The sequence below is a fragment of the Colias philodice genome, chromosome 28, assembly GCF_061535455.1.
Source record: "Colias philodice isolate Cphi_HAF_F1 chromosome 28, ilColPhil1 Martin Lab GWU primary, whole genome shotgun sequence".
In the NCBI taxonomy this organism is placed as follows: Eukaryota; Metazoa; Arthropoda; class Insecta; order Lepidoptera; family Pieridae; genus Colias; species Colias philodice.
The window spans coordinates 5093573-5110085 of record NC_143113.1 but is presented as its reverse complement, the minus strand read 5'-3'; the positions used below and the strand labels follow the sequence as shown (position 1 = coordinate 5110085).

The 16513-nt window shown below is 34.4% G+C and overlaps 2 protein-coding genes across 3 annotated transcripts; both read right to left on the bottom strand.

Moving 5' to 3' along the window:
* Positions 1-1077: 1077 nt before the first annotated feature.
* LOC149476372 (uncharacterized) lies at positions 1078-11559 on the bottom strand. Of its 2 annotated transcripts, XM_089712436.1 has the most exons (7): positions 11163-11559; positions 10298-10414; positions 9480-9567; positions 4670-5004; positions 3400-3840; positions 2728-2789; positions 1078-1123 (listed from the first exon to the last, which is right to left on the bottom strand). In XM_089712436.1, the coding sequence occupies exons 1-6, from the start codon at positions 11342-11344 to the stop codon at positions 2756-2758; spliced, it is 1197 nt and encodes a 398-aa protein (XP_089568562.1). In that variant the 5' UTR covers positions 11345-11559; the 3' UTR covers positions 1078-1123; positions 2728-2755. The 2 variants fall into 2 exon arrangements, with proteins under 2 accessions (XP_089568562.1, XP_089568561.1); XM_089712435.1 differs by lacking the exons at positions 1078-1123; positions 2728-2789; positions 3400-3840; positions 4670-5004 and having other exon boundaries at positions 7098-9567.
* A 1474-nt stretch (positions 11560-13033) lies between these two features.
* On the bottom strand, positions 13034-16261 carry ND-19 (NADH dehydrogenase [ubiquinone] 1 alpha subcomplex subunit 8). Its single transcript, XM_089712026.1, has 4 exons — positions 16001-16261; positions 15008-15183; positions 14231-14338; positions 13034-13200 (listed from the first exon to the last, which is right to left on the bottom strand). Exons 1-4 carry the CDS (start codon positions 16127-16129, stop codon positions 13083-13085), a joined length of 531 nt encoding a protein of 176 aa, XP_089568152.1. The 5' UTR covers positions 16130-16261; the 3' UTR covers positions 13034-13082.
* Positions 16262-16513: the final 252 nt, after the last annotated feature.

Sequence of the window (16513 nt, the reverse complement as noted above, 5' to 3'; positions counted from 1 at the left end):
TGATGTGAAAGTCACCTGAGTGGCGACAAGGTCACGCGCGCTTACGACTTCTAGTGTCTTGTTATTTAGATTTCTATGGTTATAATAGATGTAGACTACCTACGTTAGGGTTCAAAATTCAAATATGACATAACAATAAAACAATGGTAATATCGACTCTCGATACTCGATAGATGGCGTGGTGTACCTATAGTAAAAACAGCTGCAGGCGCCTCCTTCGTCGACACTTTATCAACAAAAATATTTATTTATACATCTAGATTTCTTTTGATACACTTGAATAATTAATTTAAGACACTGAAATTGGTTCAAATTCCATCACATATCAAGTTTTAATGATTTTCAGTTTGATTTCACTCTACTTGGATAAAAAGTGAGATATTGCTTAAATACATTACAAAATTTGCTTCACTAATCATTTTTCTCTTTACTACTGACTGTGATTTTTCTTTTATGAAAAACTATTCGTGCAATTTTATAAAATATCGAGCATGATACATGTAATAGCGTTTAGCTACTATTACATATTCTGTGATGATATGATAGATGCTCTGCAGTCTGCTCCTATGATAAAAGAGTGATGTAATAATTTATATAGCCTGTTGGGGGTTGGCTGCTGTTGGCAACGGCGTTTAATAATTCAAACCATTATGGTTTTTCTCAACGTTCTTACCATATTTTTATGTACTTATTTATCTTATTGTAGGCTGTTTTTTAACTACATATATACAATTTATCTTTTATTGTCGACTCAGTAGTTCCTGAGATTAGCATGTGCAACCAAACTCACAAATTTAATAACGTTATTGTAGACTACCTTTGCCTGCGACTTTGTTCGCATGTACCTAGTTTTGCCAAGTTCAAATCGAAATTAAATATTTCAAATTATCTATTAGGTACCTATACATTGACGAGGACTTTCTTTGGGAAAAGTTTCTTCAAAATCTGTCCAATAGTTTTTATGTGAGTGCGGACAACATATTTTTTATACGTATAAATTACGCTTTAGCTTATATTTAAAAAAATATTCTTTTGAGAAGATTTTTAGAGGGACTGAACGAAAATAAAACACAGTAACACAGTTAAATATTTATTATATCATAAATTAGTTTATAAATAAGTACTATCTAGTACAGGGATGCACAGACTTATTAAGACTAGGGGCCACTCGAGCAAATTATGAACTGATGGCGGGCCGCCGGAAGTTTAGATAATTAAAGACAATAAAGAATTGATAATAATGTATTTAAATTGAAAAATAATTTATTAATTTGAAGCGTGGCACTGCATAGTGCTTGCAACGTGCAACCTTTTTTATATTTGGCTCAAATTTACTTGTAGCAACACGTAAAACTGCTTCCAAACTTTCGTTTGCAAGGCGGTATAAAAGTTCAGCAAATCTGCTTCGTTGAATTTGTTGCGTAAATCTTGGTCGTTTTGAATGTCGATAATTTCTAAGTGACATATCACACTAGCGGATTGCGAGCGGTTTCAAAGCGGAGCGGGTGCGCAACGAATACGTTGCGGGCGCGCAACGAACACGCCGCGGTTGCGCAGCGAATTCGTTGCGGACGCGTCATTTTGTATACTCTCGCACAAAAGCCAGCCCTTCCGCCTTGCCTAACTTCCATTCAATATTTCCATCGTTTCTGTAGCACTCAATTTTTTAACCGTACTGTGGAAATGCACTTACTTAACAGTTAACTAAAGATGTAATAACAACTGGAGTTGTTAAAAAAAGGTGCTATAAAATTGAATTACTAGGACTTTTAGAATGTACCATACATTCCAAAAGTATGTAACGACTGACCAGTATAATCTCTCCCATAGCAACGTATGTTATAAAGAGATTTTGTGAACCTAATTATGAGCAAAGTGATAGTGAGTTGCTGGTTGCTTGATAAAATTTTCTATTCACTGCTATTTATCTAATAATAAGATAGCCCTGTTTTAGTTAAGGAGCTTTAACATTTATTTCACTAATGAACTTTCTTAATGAGCAATTAAGTTATCTGATTGCATTTCGACCAAGATTTAATAGATAAAACAATACCCTAAACATTAACATGTTATGAAACTCGTAAAAAATAATGATCTCATAATTATTATACTATCACAAGTTATAAGTAACAACCAGCACGGATTCCATTTTGTTAATGAGTGTACATGACTGCGACGTAAACGTTGCGCATCTGCCACGCGTCCGCAACGAATTCGCTGCGCAACCGCAACGTATTCGTTGCGCACCCGCTCCGCTTTGAAACCGCTCGCAATCCGCTAGTGTGATATGTCACTAACTGCATTGACTCTGACGCATTTTCAACTGAAATCGTGAAAGGATTGCTGAATATGTCCAACAGAGGTTTCAAAATTTTTCTCCGAAAATCTGTCTTAAAAAGATTGAATCAAAATATCCAGCTTTTCTACACAACTGAATGATACATGAGCGTAGAGCTGGGATATTGGGGTTTTTACCTTGAAGCCGTGTGTTCAAGACATTCAAATGATTTGTTATGTCAACTAAAAAAGCCAAATCACACAACCAATCAGGATTTTTAAGTTCCGGTACATCCCTTTGCTTTTCCGCCAGAAATATTCTGCAGTTTTATTCTGGAATAGAATTCAATATTTTTCGAATGTACGAGAGTATTATTTATGCTGTAGGCGGGCCACCAGTATTCGACCGGCGGGCCGCATGCGGCCCGCGGGCCGCGGACTGTGCATCACTGATCTAGTAGTTTCGGACGCCTTAATTCTAACTTTTTCCATCTTTGATCAGCTTGTATATCCTGAAAAAAAAAAAAACAAAAATACATTTTTATTTTCGGGTCATTATTAAATGGTTTAGTTGTAAAAAATAACAAATATGTGATTAAAAAAAATTTTGTCTGTCTGTCTGTATGTATGTTCAGGCATCTAGTTTATAATATTATTACTAGTAGGAAGGAGAAATCGCGTTTAAAATCCGTTAGTCTTCAATTTCTTAATCTATACTAAGGGCTGATTTTTCAATGCTTGGTAAAACTTATTCATCGAATAATGTATAAAACTACCATTTTAAAAACGTATTCTAATTGCCCGTATTTGACAGTTTACGTGACATTTTAATATTATCGTGTAATACTTTATTGGACGGATAAGTTTTATCCAAGCATTGAAAAATCGGCCCTTAGTATTATTATAATCTGAAGAGTTTGTTTGAACGCGCTAATCTCAGGAACTTCTGGTCCGATTTGAAAAATTCTTTCGGTGTTAGATAGCCCATTTATGGAGGACGGCTATAGGCTATATATCATCACGCTGAGACCAACAGGAGTGGAGCAATGCGGGTGAAACCGCGGGGCACAGTAGTGTTATAATACTCGCGGAAAATCAAACACAAGGCCAAATACTACTCACACAGTAGACCCATTAAAATTATCTCGCAATTTATATTCATATTTCTCATCATTTAAAATATCTGCTATTTTATCCTTGGCTTCAGATTTTTCATCACTCCCAAATAGTTTAAAAAACGTCACGATAGCGTCATATTCAGTTTTATTGAAAGTGCCCAGAAACCTTAATTCTGTAAAAACATCTGCACTTGCAAAATCTATGAAGAAATCTATTATTGTGTTTAAAATTTCATCTTGTGTTAGATCTTTTTGTTTTTCATTTGTATTTTGATTTGTTTTTTCTTTGTTATTTTCTTCTGTTAAAGAATTATTAATTTTTGTAGATTCCGTCTGTTTTTGGTCCTTCGAGTCTTCATATATTTGGCTTTGGGCTGTATCTACCAAATCGTCTGGTATTATTAGATACATGTTTTCTGGCGCTTCTTTGTAGATAACCAGTTTTCTGTAGAAATGAAACAAAAAATATTTTAAAATGTTATTAATTTTTTTTTATTAAATTTTTTAAAGAATAGAAAAAATGCATTTGATTGCTATGAAAGAAACTAAATATCAAATTACTACTTTAATTTATCAATAAATATAAAAGTATTTAAAAGAGGGTGTGTACCGAGCATACGTGTCAGAAGTGAAACTGATTTGGTGATTCAAACAATTTATGAAACAGGCAAATCTATAATAATTATAAAAATTTAAAAGCAGTAAGTATCTCTACATTAGTTAAGTTTAGTTTACACATTAATATTTGCGAGAAAGATGATTTCTCATACTTGCAATATGTTCACATCTATAACTGTAGTCAGGGACGAAAACTTAATGCATTTGAATTTTATAGGCTAAAGCAAAAAAGGTATAAACATACGTTTTTACTAAAAAAAGAGCGTGTGTGCCGAGCACACGTGTCAAAAGTGAAACTTCTTTGACAAGATTCAAAGATACCAAAATCGTAGCCTTACTCTGACGTGACGGTATTGCCGTGACTCGACCTTGAAGTTTTACTTTCAACGCGCCTGAAGAAGTTTCACTTCAAAAACAAAAAGTTTATAGATATCAAACTACCTAGATCAAAATAGTTATTTTTTTAAGCTATTGCATAGCTTCTATCGCGGGCCTTGAGCGCGGGGACCGAATCCAGAAATTCCGTAACGAAAAAACCTCACGCTCCCCACTCCGACGGGCTCGGAGGTTTGGCTTGAAGGCATAGCATGCAATAGCTTTACCGCGGCAGTCCCCGAGTGCCACACGTCTTTTTTTTATTTTTTAATAATACTTACCGTTCCGGACGTACGCCATGACTCTCTGTTACCAAAACATAATCATTGAACGTGATAATTTCTCGCACAATATCCTTTTGAACGTCATCATCATATTTACCAGAAACCAGATGATCAGAATTAATCATCTCTTGTACCATTGTATGTATTATTTTCCTTTCCGATTGTTGTACTTTTTTGTCAAATTCGAGTTGGATTTTTTTGTCGTCTTTCACAAAGTCTAGTATTGTGAGTAAAACATTCGTTCGGAATTTATCTTTCGGTCTACTATTTGGCGCGCTTCTTTGTCGTACTTTCGGCGCGTGTGACTGGCCCAGTCCTTTCGTTTTTGTCGCCTGAAAAAAAAATATACTTACTTTAAATTTTGATATTTAATTTCATAGCATTCAAATGTATAAATGAGATTGTTTTAAAGAATAGAAAAAATTCTATCACGAGGCGGGATTCGAACCCACACAATAAGACTTTGCCCGGGCAATGCCTGACTCTCGGCTATCGGTGATCCCACCAGATCTTTAGATATTTTCATATATTTTGCAAAATTGTTGAAAACAATATAAACATTAAAATTGTTAGCAAAAAGGATAACATAAATTAGTAAATGTGATGTTAGTCATAGTAATAAACCAATTTTTGTTCCCAGTAAAGGGACACAGAAAGCCAACAATACCTGCCCCCCTAGTCAAGTGGCTTTCTGTTAGCGTAGCGTTCAATAGAATAGACTACGAATGTATGAGATTGACGTAACCTGTAGATACGTTTATCTACAGCCTACGTCAATCTCATACATTCGTAGTCGTATGAGATTCGTCTATTGAACGCTACGCTAACAGAAAGCCACTTGACTAGGGGGGCTGTATAGTTTAGTGTAGTCACGACGGACAAATGGGGACTTTGATACAACAGTCAGTACGATTTATATTTTTGTAATCCATACTAATATTATAAATGCGAAAGTAATTCTGTCTGTCTGTCTGTTTCTCAATCACGCCTAAACTACTGAACCAATTATCATGAAATTTGGTATAGAGATATTTTGATACCCGAGAAAGGACATATGCTACTTTTTATACCGGGAAAATGACGCAATCCCAGAAATCACACGGGAACGGGAACCATGCGGGTTTTTCTTTGACTGCGCAGGCGGAAACCTAGTGAATAATAAAGTAAAAAATCTTTCAAATAATGCGATTGTAATTTCATACCTCCAATATATTATGCCTTTATTTCATCAATGCCAAATATCTTCTGTTTATTAAAGTAGTAAATCTACGTTTAGCATATTTAAGGGATACGTACAGTCGATTTCACAGCTTTCTCATATGTTCTGTTTAGCTTATCCATCAGATAGAATGACAATTATATAGTACTAGCTTCCGCCCACGACTTTGTACGTGCATCCCCGTTTTCCCCGTTCACATAACATCTACCTGCATGCCAAATTTCAGCCCGATACGTCCAGTGGTTTGGGCTGTGCGTTGATATATCACTATATCAGTCACCTTTGAGTTTTATACATATACTAGCTTTCCGCCCGCGGCTTTGCCCGCGTTTTCAAAGAAAAACCCGCATAATTCCCGTTAAAAACTATCCTATGTGTTAATCCAAATTACTCTCTATATGTGTGCTAAATTTCATTGTAATCGGTTCAGTAGTATTTGCGTGAAAGAGTAACAAACATCCATACTTCTTAGTAGGATGTATATAGATTCGTAATACATCCTACACTAATATTATAAATGCGAAAATTTGTGAGGATGAATGTACTCGTATGTGTATGTGTAAGTATGTATATTTGTTACTCTTTCACGCAAATACTACTGAACCGATTACAATGAAATTTAGCACACATATACAGGATGAACTGGATTAACATATAGGATAGGTTTTATCCCGGAAATCCCGCGGTAACGGGAACTATGCGGGTTTTTCTTTGAAAACGTTTGCGAAGCTGCGGGCGGAAAGCTAGTTGAACAATAATATTTAGCACAATATGGTGACAGCTTTTATTTCGACAAAACACAGTAGAGTTTATCCATTTGTATATTTATTTATTATATTTGTCGGAATAGTATGTACCTACTGGCCAGGGGGAGTCAAATATAAACACAGGGCCTTTTCCCGGGAGCCCTGGGTGTACCTAAAGGTAATTGTAAATTGAAAGAGGCACTTAATTTTCAATAATTTATAACTAGTTACAAATCAACTGATCTGAATACAATTTAAAATACAACAGGAACTAAAATAAAAGGCGACAGGGAACCTTTTTTTAATTTTTTCATCCATCCACACGTCTGCCGAATAACGTGACAAACAACGAACACATAGGGACAGCACTATACAAAGAAAAGAGATGTACATATTTCCTTCTCACTTCTCTGTATAGTGCCGTCCCTATGTGTTCGTTGTTTGTCACGTTGTTCGACAGACGTGTGGATTAGACAAATTTTCACATTAGAAAAGAATTTATGAATTGTAACGCAAATGTCGACGGCATTCAGATTGAACGCTTTCAAACAATAATAAAACTACATATATGACATTTATATATTATATTAGTTATAAAAAGCATTTCTTAAATAAACAGTTTACTTATAATAAATTTTGACCAGAGAACAAAAACCATTTTCTTTAATTGAATTAACGAATGAAAATAACGCTTATAAAATTGTAGTATTCTCTTTCTCATCAAATGTTTTTTTACATTCGATCCGATAGGAGCTATTTGTTTGATGTAATCATCAAATAATTCATTAAGTATACATAATTATATAACTAATTTATTTCAACTAATTATGTTGCACATTATCCGCATAAAACAAACAAAGAAAGTTCGCAAACAAACGCGTCACTTTATATCCTAAATCCTAATAACATATACAAATAATAAGAATAATAAAAAAAATACGTGTGTCACTCTCGACTGCCGCGGTTGCGCTATTGCATAGCATCGCATCGCTGTGCCGGTTGGAGTGGGGGGTGTTAGGTTTTTTCGTTACGGAATTTTTACATTCGGTCGCCGCGCTCAAAGTCTGAGATAAAAGCTATGCAATAGCTTAAAAACGTTCCTTAAACTCATTTTCATTTACATATTTCTGAACGATCCCCGGCCAGGCAGCCCGGTTCGTTTAGACTTGCCGCGTCGTAAAGTTCCTGAACGATCATAATTATTACTGGGACGAACATTTCTACCTCTAAAACTTTCTCTTTTAGGATTGTTTTGAAAGGATTGACGATAATTTCTACGAGGGGAGAAACTTCCCCTTAATTCATTATCAACTGGGCTATCTTCTTGTATATGATCCCATTCTGGTTCATTAAAACCTCTAGAAAAATAATTACGATAACTATCTTCATAATTGCCATAATAATCATTATAACCCCCTGGGTTTTCATAATATCGCGAATAACTTTCGGGGTAATTTGGGGGATCATAATAATCTCCAGAATATGTTTCATCATACTCTGGGGGTCGATAACCTCCGGTATAAGGTTTAGAACGACCGTTACGTGGTAAAGAATCTTGGTAATATGGTCTAGTTTCATGTTCTAGTTCGTCAGGATTTGGAAGGAAGGGTCTATCATCACGATCTAGGGGTGTAAAAGGTTCGATTTCATCAGATCTTCTTTCATACTTGTTTGTTTGCATGTCTGATTCTAATGAACGGTTAGGCCCAATGTTAATGCCTAATGAATCAGTCACACCATCAAATAAACTTTCCAACGAAATCGAGTTCGGATCAGCGTCATAATTTATTTTGAACTGAATCGTCTTAAAACCGAGAACAGCTTTAAGACCATTTTTCTTTAACGTTTCAAGGGATTTCATGTCAATAATGAATGCAACTGCTAGACCGTTTCCTATCGTCCTTGCTTTAATGACTTCCCAGGATTCTGTATTCAAGCCCTCATTTTGAACGGCTAATAGATTTATAGCTTCGTCTATAGACTGGGCCTCATATTGTGGTATATACACCACCACACTTTCTTCAAGAACTTTTTCCTCACGAACGTGAAGAACCGCATCCGGCCAAGGTATTAGTTTAGGCACTTCATCGAAAAGCCAATCCCTGCTATGTTCGTCTTCGCAAACTATTTGAACCCAGCCCGGTTTATGATCGAGGCTTAGAAATCTCGGGCCAATTCCCTTTGCACCGATTTTGAGAATGGCTTTATTTAACGCACGATGCACTGAATTCCTTTCGTCTTCGTTCATCATTCTGTAGTTGTAAATCCCCACTCGTATGGGACGTTTGGCTTCTTTTGTTTGCGCATTGGACGTTTCAACGTTATTTTCTGGAGTACGGGAATTTGAATAAGTATTTTTCAAATTTGGCAAGAGGTTTAGTGAAAGTTGCGGGCCATATTCTTGAAGCCCACGTCTTTCCCACGGACTATATGGGCCATTTTGTAGCCCATATTGCCGTTCACGATTTCGCGGTCCATAACTTTGTGGATTTTGAGTATGGCTTGATTTAACGCACGATGCACTGAATTCCTTTCGTCTTCGTTCATCATTCTGTAGTTGTAAATCCCTAGGATTGTCTTTAGGGCCACAGTTTAGCCCTTTATCCTGCGAAGGCTCCACTAATTCGCATTGTTTTTGCGTATTATTTTTTACATTAACCGAGTCATCTTCAATAATCCCCTGATCAATTTTCTGCACTTCTTCCTTCAAGTCTTTCAAAGTTTTCCGACACAAGTGTATTGCTTTCTCCGGGGGAATGTTGGCTTTGCACATGCGTTTAAATCTACGTTTTGCGGCGCCGCTCATATTACCGGTGCCATAGTTTCTACTCTGGCCACTTACGTAAGTTGCATTTGGTGCTATCGGTTCTAAGATACCGTCGCCTGTTCTCCCGAGGCCTCCGCCTGTCCAGCCCATGCGTTGTAACATGCTGAAAATAATAGTTCTTTTAGAGGGTAGATTTTATTATAATTGAAATATGCTGTCCGTCTATATAATTTAAAATTAAATAGTTAAAGAGTTAAAACAAACTATAATTATTGTGTTGTCACTGATACACGATAAGTGCACGAAGTATGAATTAAATGTGTCCATTTAGAAATTAAAGACTTTTTAACGGATTTTAAACGCGATTTAATGATTATATTATTTTACCGATGTTTCGAACACTTTACAGCGAGCGTGGTCACGGGGAGACATAATATAATGAATAAATCGCGTTTAAAATCCGTTAAGTCTTTAATTTCTAAATGTATAATACTCAACTACTAAATGTAATAACACTAAATGTATAATTTAGGGTGCTTCTCCACCAATAATATGCAAAGATATGTGGCGAGGAATATATTTGCAAATAACCAATAGTATTGCTTCAAACGATAATCGCTTCTGATTTCAAACTAGATGAAGTGATATGATTGGTTTAACGTTTGTAGTAATAATATTCTCTTCGGAATTACTACTACTACTAATAATTACTATTAATAATAATTCTTTAATGTAAATACATACTATTACTAATAATTCTTTAATGTAGAAAATAAAATTGTTTAAAAGGAAAATCTCAAATTCCAATAAGTACTTTTGGAGCCTATTCAATACAAACAAACATACAAAAAATCTCTATAATATTAGTATAGTTTAATAATCAAATAACTTACCTATGTCCTGGTCCCATATCAACTGGTTTCTGTAGCGCATTATTTAACTGCTTTTCTATTCGATTCTGGTTTGCATAATTTTGCATACTTTGATATACATTTGTTTGCTTTATGTTGCTGAAAAATATGAACAGTTTAAAATATGATTATAATTAAGTGAAGTCCCATGTCCCCTAGTGGGGTGAGGGGCCGATGCATTATACATCTGTTTCACTGATCTATTTTCTTAAGGGACAAGTAGGTGAACAGCCTTCTGTGTCCTGCCAGACCAAGACATTTTTTTTTCGTATCCACCGGGAATCGGTTCCACGCTCACGCGTCAACCACTGTACCAATGAGGCGGTCATGATTATAATTGATATGCACATATTTTTGCATGAAAATAAAATGAAAGTGATTGACGAATGAATGAGGCATTGTAGAATGTAAATCACACTGGGGCAGATGCAATTAAACATCTAATTGATTGTTGTTTATGCCAAAGCAATGGTTCCCATAATATGCTATTATTATCTATATATCTTATCTGACTAAGTAACAATTAATGCTTGTTATATTTGTAAATAAGCCTTTTATTAATAATATTATATAAACAATTAAGTTTTCTGTCCGTGGCTTCACCCACTTTATCTAAAACCTTATAAATTATATATTAAAACCTTCCGCTTTAATCACTCTCTCTATTTAAAAAAAATGCATCAAAATCCGTTGCGTAGTTTTAAGGATTTAAGCATACATATGGACATCCCTATGTCCCAACATATACATAAAACAAAGTCGCTTTCTCTGTCCCTTTAAAGCGATATAGGGACAGAGAAAGCGGCTTATTTATACTATGTAGTGATGATTACGGAGTTAAACGTACCAGCCTTTATAAAGATCATCTCTTGTTACTGTACCATCGTCAGATTTCGGGGTCGTTGTTTGTACTTTAGTAAAATCTTGTGTAACCGACTTCGTAAAGAAGTTCCCATAATCACTTCGAGCCAATACAGATATATTTGTAGCGGGCTTCTTATTTTTATCGTTAGATCTCCTTGAAAACATTGTGTACAATCGAAAATTGTATTACAATGTATACGCACGATTTTACATCGTTACAAAAAGTGTAGATGAGTACAACACAAAATTAGATTTTAGAATTATTAATTATGTATTTATTTAGTATAAGGAATATTGTTTTCATACAAATAAACTATTTTTCGGAAAATATTTGTTTTCAAAAACACACGACACACACTGCACTTCTCATTTTTGACAATTGACAATAATTTATTAAAGTCAAATGTCAATCAATAATAATGACGTCGATGATACAAGGCTATTTGACTTTTTAAATTATTATGAAGAAACTAGATTTCCGCCCGCGGCTTCGGCCGCGTTTGCAAAGGAAAACCCGCATAGTTCCCGTTCCCGTGGGATTTCCGGGATAAAAACTATCCTATGTGTTAATCCAAGTTACCCTCTATATGTGTGCTAAATTTCATTGTAATCGGTTCAGTAGTTTTTACGTGAAAGAGTAACAAACATCCATACATCCTTACAAACTTTTGCCTTTATAATATAATATTATAAATATAAATATATTAAATTTGCGGCCGGATTTAATTAGGCAACCATATATGATAATAAATAGAAAAAAAATAGCTTTAATTTGATATATGATTCATAAATGTGCGTTATGAACGTAAAAATGAATCGAAATCATACCTGTTTGCACCAGGCTGCCAAGATGTTGCGGCCAGGTGAAAAACCGCAACCGTGATTTTTTAGAATTTTTATATCATTTGACGTGATGTAGACTACATTTTAGAGCTAGCGCGCACGAGCAACTTTGTGTCCGCAACTATTTTGTCTCTCCCATCAATTTGTATGGGGAGTTGCGTAGCTACGTGCGCGCACTTTCATACTAGCCCATGGGTGGAGAGACAAAATAGTTGCCGAGACAAAATAGTTGCGGAGACAAAGTTGCTCGTGCGCGCACTGTCTTATTCAAAAAACAAGTGAACGAATTTTTTTCCCAAAAATCGATTAGAAAAATTTTAATTAAACATGCTTGCGGCCAAATTTTGACTGGCAACCTAGTCGATATATATTCTCCTAATTATAAATATACATAAAAATTCGGTTTTCAGCAAAAAACTGATGAACGCACTGATCCTGCGGTGGGATCTTATCTATTACAATTTTTGAAACGACTCTGTTCCATTCTATTATGTATTTTTCAACGTGTACTATAAAATTTTCACATTACCTATCACTTATGTTTGTTACGATAAGGTTACGATATATTCGATCAATAATTTCCAACAACAAAAAATATAGGTACAAATTTAATTGATACAGGAAAAGAAAAGGCAATACCCAATTTCAACATTTTATTATCTACACTTTAAATATCTATAATGAAACATGAAGTAAAACATTAGAAAACTCATTAAAGCAGTAGCGTAAAATAATTTTAAACTTGATTATGAATAAAATGCTCCAATGTTTTACTTTTTAAAAGGAAAATTCTATTTCGGATATGAGAATATCGTTTTGTCCATTCTAACATATGAGTTTTACATATGAGTGAAAGGGACAAAACGATATTCAATGCTTTTTCAAAGCACACTTGTTGACATTTGACATTTCAATACGGATAAAATTAACAAAAAAAAATGTTATATGTATAGTAAAAAAAGGACAGCTATATGCGTGTTGGGTTCAATTTTATTTCAATACATATATTAAAAAAAAACACGATGAACAATGCCAAACAAATGTACTTGATAATTCCAATTTAATCTGTCATCCAATAGAAGCGACCGCCAAATCTCGCGCTTTTTTTCTCGTAATTTTCCGGCAAAGCTGGAGTCGCGTCTGGATACACGGCTTTGGGCTCTTCGATGGGCTTTGGTCTTGAAAAAAAAAAATGTAATATTAGATGCCTACTACAGATTCGATTTAAACAACATTTTATCTATAACTAGCTGTGCCGCGCGGTTTCACCCGCATTACTCCGCTCCTGATTGTCTTAGCATGATGATATATAGCCTATATTACTCGTGGATAATGTAGCTTTCGAATGGTGAAAGAATTTTTAAAACCGGTCCAGTAGTTTATGAGCCTATTCATTACAAACAAACAAAGTTTTCCTCTTTATAATATTAGTGTAGACAAGTAGTCTATGTTCTTTTTCAAGCTCTTATGCTTAATTTATATGAATACTAGTGGTCCGCCCCGGCTTCGCCCGTGTTAGGTACATATTTCGCTATAAAAGGTAGCCTATGTTCTTTCTCGGGTATCAAAATATCTCCATACCAAATTTCATGCAAATTGGTTCAGTAGTTTAGGCATGATTAAGTAACATACAGACAGACAGAGTTACTTTCTCATTTATAATATTATAGTATGGATTATAATCAATATTCAATACAGATGTGTCTAGTTATTAGAGATGGGCCGAATATTCGTTTTATATTCGGTATTCGGCAGCTCTACTAAATATTTATATTCGGATGAATCACCTAATGTTCGGCAAAGTGATATTCAAAGTTTTAACTGTTAAGACCCGTGTATTATCATGATTTGAGTGTACAGTGTTATGAGGTAAGTATTTTAGTGTGGCTTTCTTATTTTGTCGTCACTGAAGCTTTATTTTCAATTAAAGTAGTTGGTAAAAAGATAATAACTTAATGCAAAATAGCTGAACCGATTATTCCGATATATATAAGCGAATACGAACATTCGGACGAATATTCGGTAAAACGTTTACCGAACCGAATATTCGGCCGAATGTTCGTATTCGGTAAAATATATATTCGGCCTATCTCTACTAATTATATAAATTGTGTTTATAACTAAAATAGGTTGCATTGCATTACTATTATTACAAATTTTGGAAAAGTTTTCTCTTCAAATATAATACTTATAAGAAAAAATAAATACCTCTTGGTGTCATGAACTCTAGCCTCGGTGAAGTAACCAAACGATGGACGAGCTATGTTAAGTTTATCCAGCATGCATTTATCGAACACACCCTGAGTTTTGCGGCAGCTGAAAATAAATGGTAATAATAGTAAGTACATATGTATAAAAAAAATGTGTGCGTGTACTAGTGTACACACGTAAGAAGTGAAACTTCTTTATGACCTTATTTTTCAAAAAATAATTTACTATAATATGCAACTTTACAGAAATACGTCGAATCACGCGTGCTAGGGATAAGAAAAAGATGGCGCGTAACGGAAAAGTGTCACGCGTAACGAAAAAATGTAACACTAAATTTTTTTCCAACCCCGATAAAAAAGATCACTTCAACAATCTAGTTTTAGTGTAAACAAATTAATTGCTCCAGGTAAATCTGTAGTTAATCTTAATCTTAAAGTAAAACTAAAACTTGTGTGCCAGTAAAATGCAGCTTTTAACTGTGCGATATTCAATGTATGTTATTCGTACATAAGCAACATCACTGCCAAGTATCATCAAAATCTGTCCATTGGTATTCAAGTGAAAGGGCTAAAAATATAATTCCATACATTCATACTAATTTTGCAGTGTACAACATTCCATTCCTTCCTCCAAACATTAACTAAATATGCTGCCTTGTTTATTGTATTGTATTGTATCCATTGTTATTGTATTGTATCCGTGCATTGTATACTTGTGAATATTTTAAACTAGGTGTGGTACATTAAATTGTAAATAAATGCACATAAAACTCACAACTCCAAACTCATATCTCCGGAACTCTTATCAATACAATGCGTGTACTGGTTGAACTCAGCGAGGCATGAACCCTTGACTTTCCGGAAGAATTCCAGAGTGCAGGCGGTGACTGCTTTGCCTTCATTGATGCACTTGCGAGGATCCTTCTCCTCAGAGCGACATAACATGTATTCCTAGAAAAATTAAATCACTACATAGTATAAAACAAAGTCGCTTTTTCTGTCCCTATGTATGCTTAAATCTTTAAAACTACGCAACAGATATTGATGCGTTTTTTTGTAATAGTTAGAGTGATTCAAGAGGAAGGTTTAAGTATATTATTTATTAGGTTTTAGACAAAGCGGGCGAAGCCGCGGGCGGAAAGCTAGTAAGGTATGATTTGAGAATAATCTTGGTAGAAACCTAGTAGGTAAAAAGTAAAGAAATTAATTAAATATAAACTTGATGAATATTTAGATCTAATTTAATAACACTGCACTGCAACATCTGGTAATATGGTTTCATAGGGATAAAAATGAATCTTGGCATAGCTGAATAAAATAAATTAATGATCTTTTCATTCATGATTATTAACTAATCTGTTCAATCATCTGTAGTTCATCTTATATTCAGTCCAAACTATATAAAAAAATTGCTTAATTAATTGAAATACGTATATTATTTTAATTTTGCAGTAATAGTATATAGAAAAAGAAGAGATGCTGCAGATGAAAAATTTAGAAGTAGGACAGTAAATTTGGATTCATAATTATTAAGTTCTTACTCCAAGAACATCCTCTAACAACAACAACAACAATTCATTATTAAATTCGCATAATTAATAAAGCAATACAATTTACGTTCAACATGAAAAATAATAAAAAAAACATAATAACAAACATAACCTATTCGATTATGCAATCACTTTAATTTTAACTACTCAAATTTAGGCCCATAAAAAACATTGCTTATATATCTTGAAAAATGCTCTAAATTAAACAATTTACTCACATTATTAACTTGTTCACAATATTTTCCTAAGTGGAAAGATCCTGCGATTAAAGTAGGTGTTGATAGATTGACTTCTTGTACAGTCAATTCTGACTCTTCAGGTAGAACTACGTCGTTAGTAATGGTCATTTTGTACTATTTTTTTCACGGGGAATTTGGAATTTCGGCCAAATTTAATAAATAATTTCTTCCACAAAATCCGTGGAAGAAATACAAGTGTTATGACGTTTATTACGAAATTGACTTATGCATTTTGGGAAAGAGAGAAACTAATACGATATGTATTAAGTATGAAAGAGACAGATAACGGTTATCGATTTGGCGGGATACTTTTTTAATCTTCCGTGTAATAATGTCAATTGTCACTGACAGCTGTTCAATGTGTTCCCTTTTACGTAGAATTTTCTCAAGTTTATGTTACGTCAACTTACCGAAGTGAAATGTTACTGTCCCCGTTTTCCAATTACAGCACTAGAGCGCATTATGCGGCATAATGCTTAACGTTGAATGTTC

Excerpts from the sequence above, each read along its gene's own strand:
- LOC149476372 (XM_089712435.1), bottom strand. The coding sequence starts at position 11,344 with ATGTTTTCAAGGAGATCTAACGATAAAAATAAGAAGCCCGCTACAAAT. Across the intron at positions 10,415-11,162 it reads GATGATCTTTATAAAGGCTG|CAACATAAAGCAAACAAATG; the intron begins GTACGTTTAACT and ends CATATTTTTCAG. Across the intron at positions 9,568-10,297 it reads GATATGGGACCAGGACATAG|CATGTTACAACGCATGGGCT; the intron begins GTAAGTTATTTG and ends TATTATTTTCAG.
- ND-19 (XM_089712026.1), bottom strand. The coding sequence starts at position 16,129 with ATGACCATTACTAACGACGTAGTTCTACCTGAAGAGTCAGAATTGACT. Across the intron at positions 14,339-15,007 it reads GGAGATATGAGTTTGGAGTT|CTGCCGCAAAACTCAGGGTG; the intron begins GTGAGTTTTATG and ends ATTTATTTTCAG. Across the intron at positions 13,201-14,230 it reads AGAGTTCATGACACCAAGAG|ACCAAAGCCCATCGAAGAGC; the intron begins GTATTTATTTTT and ends TTTTTTTTCAAG.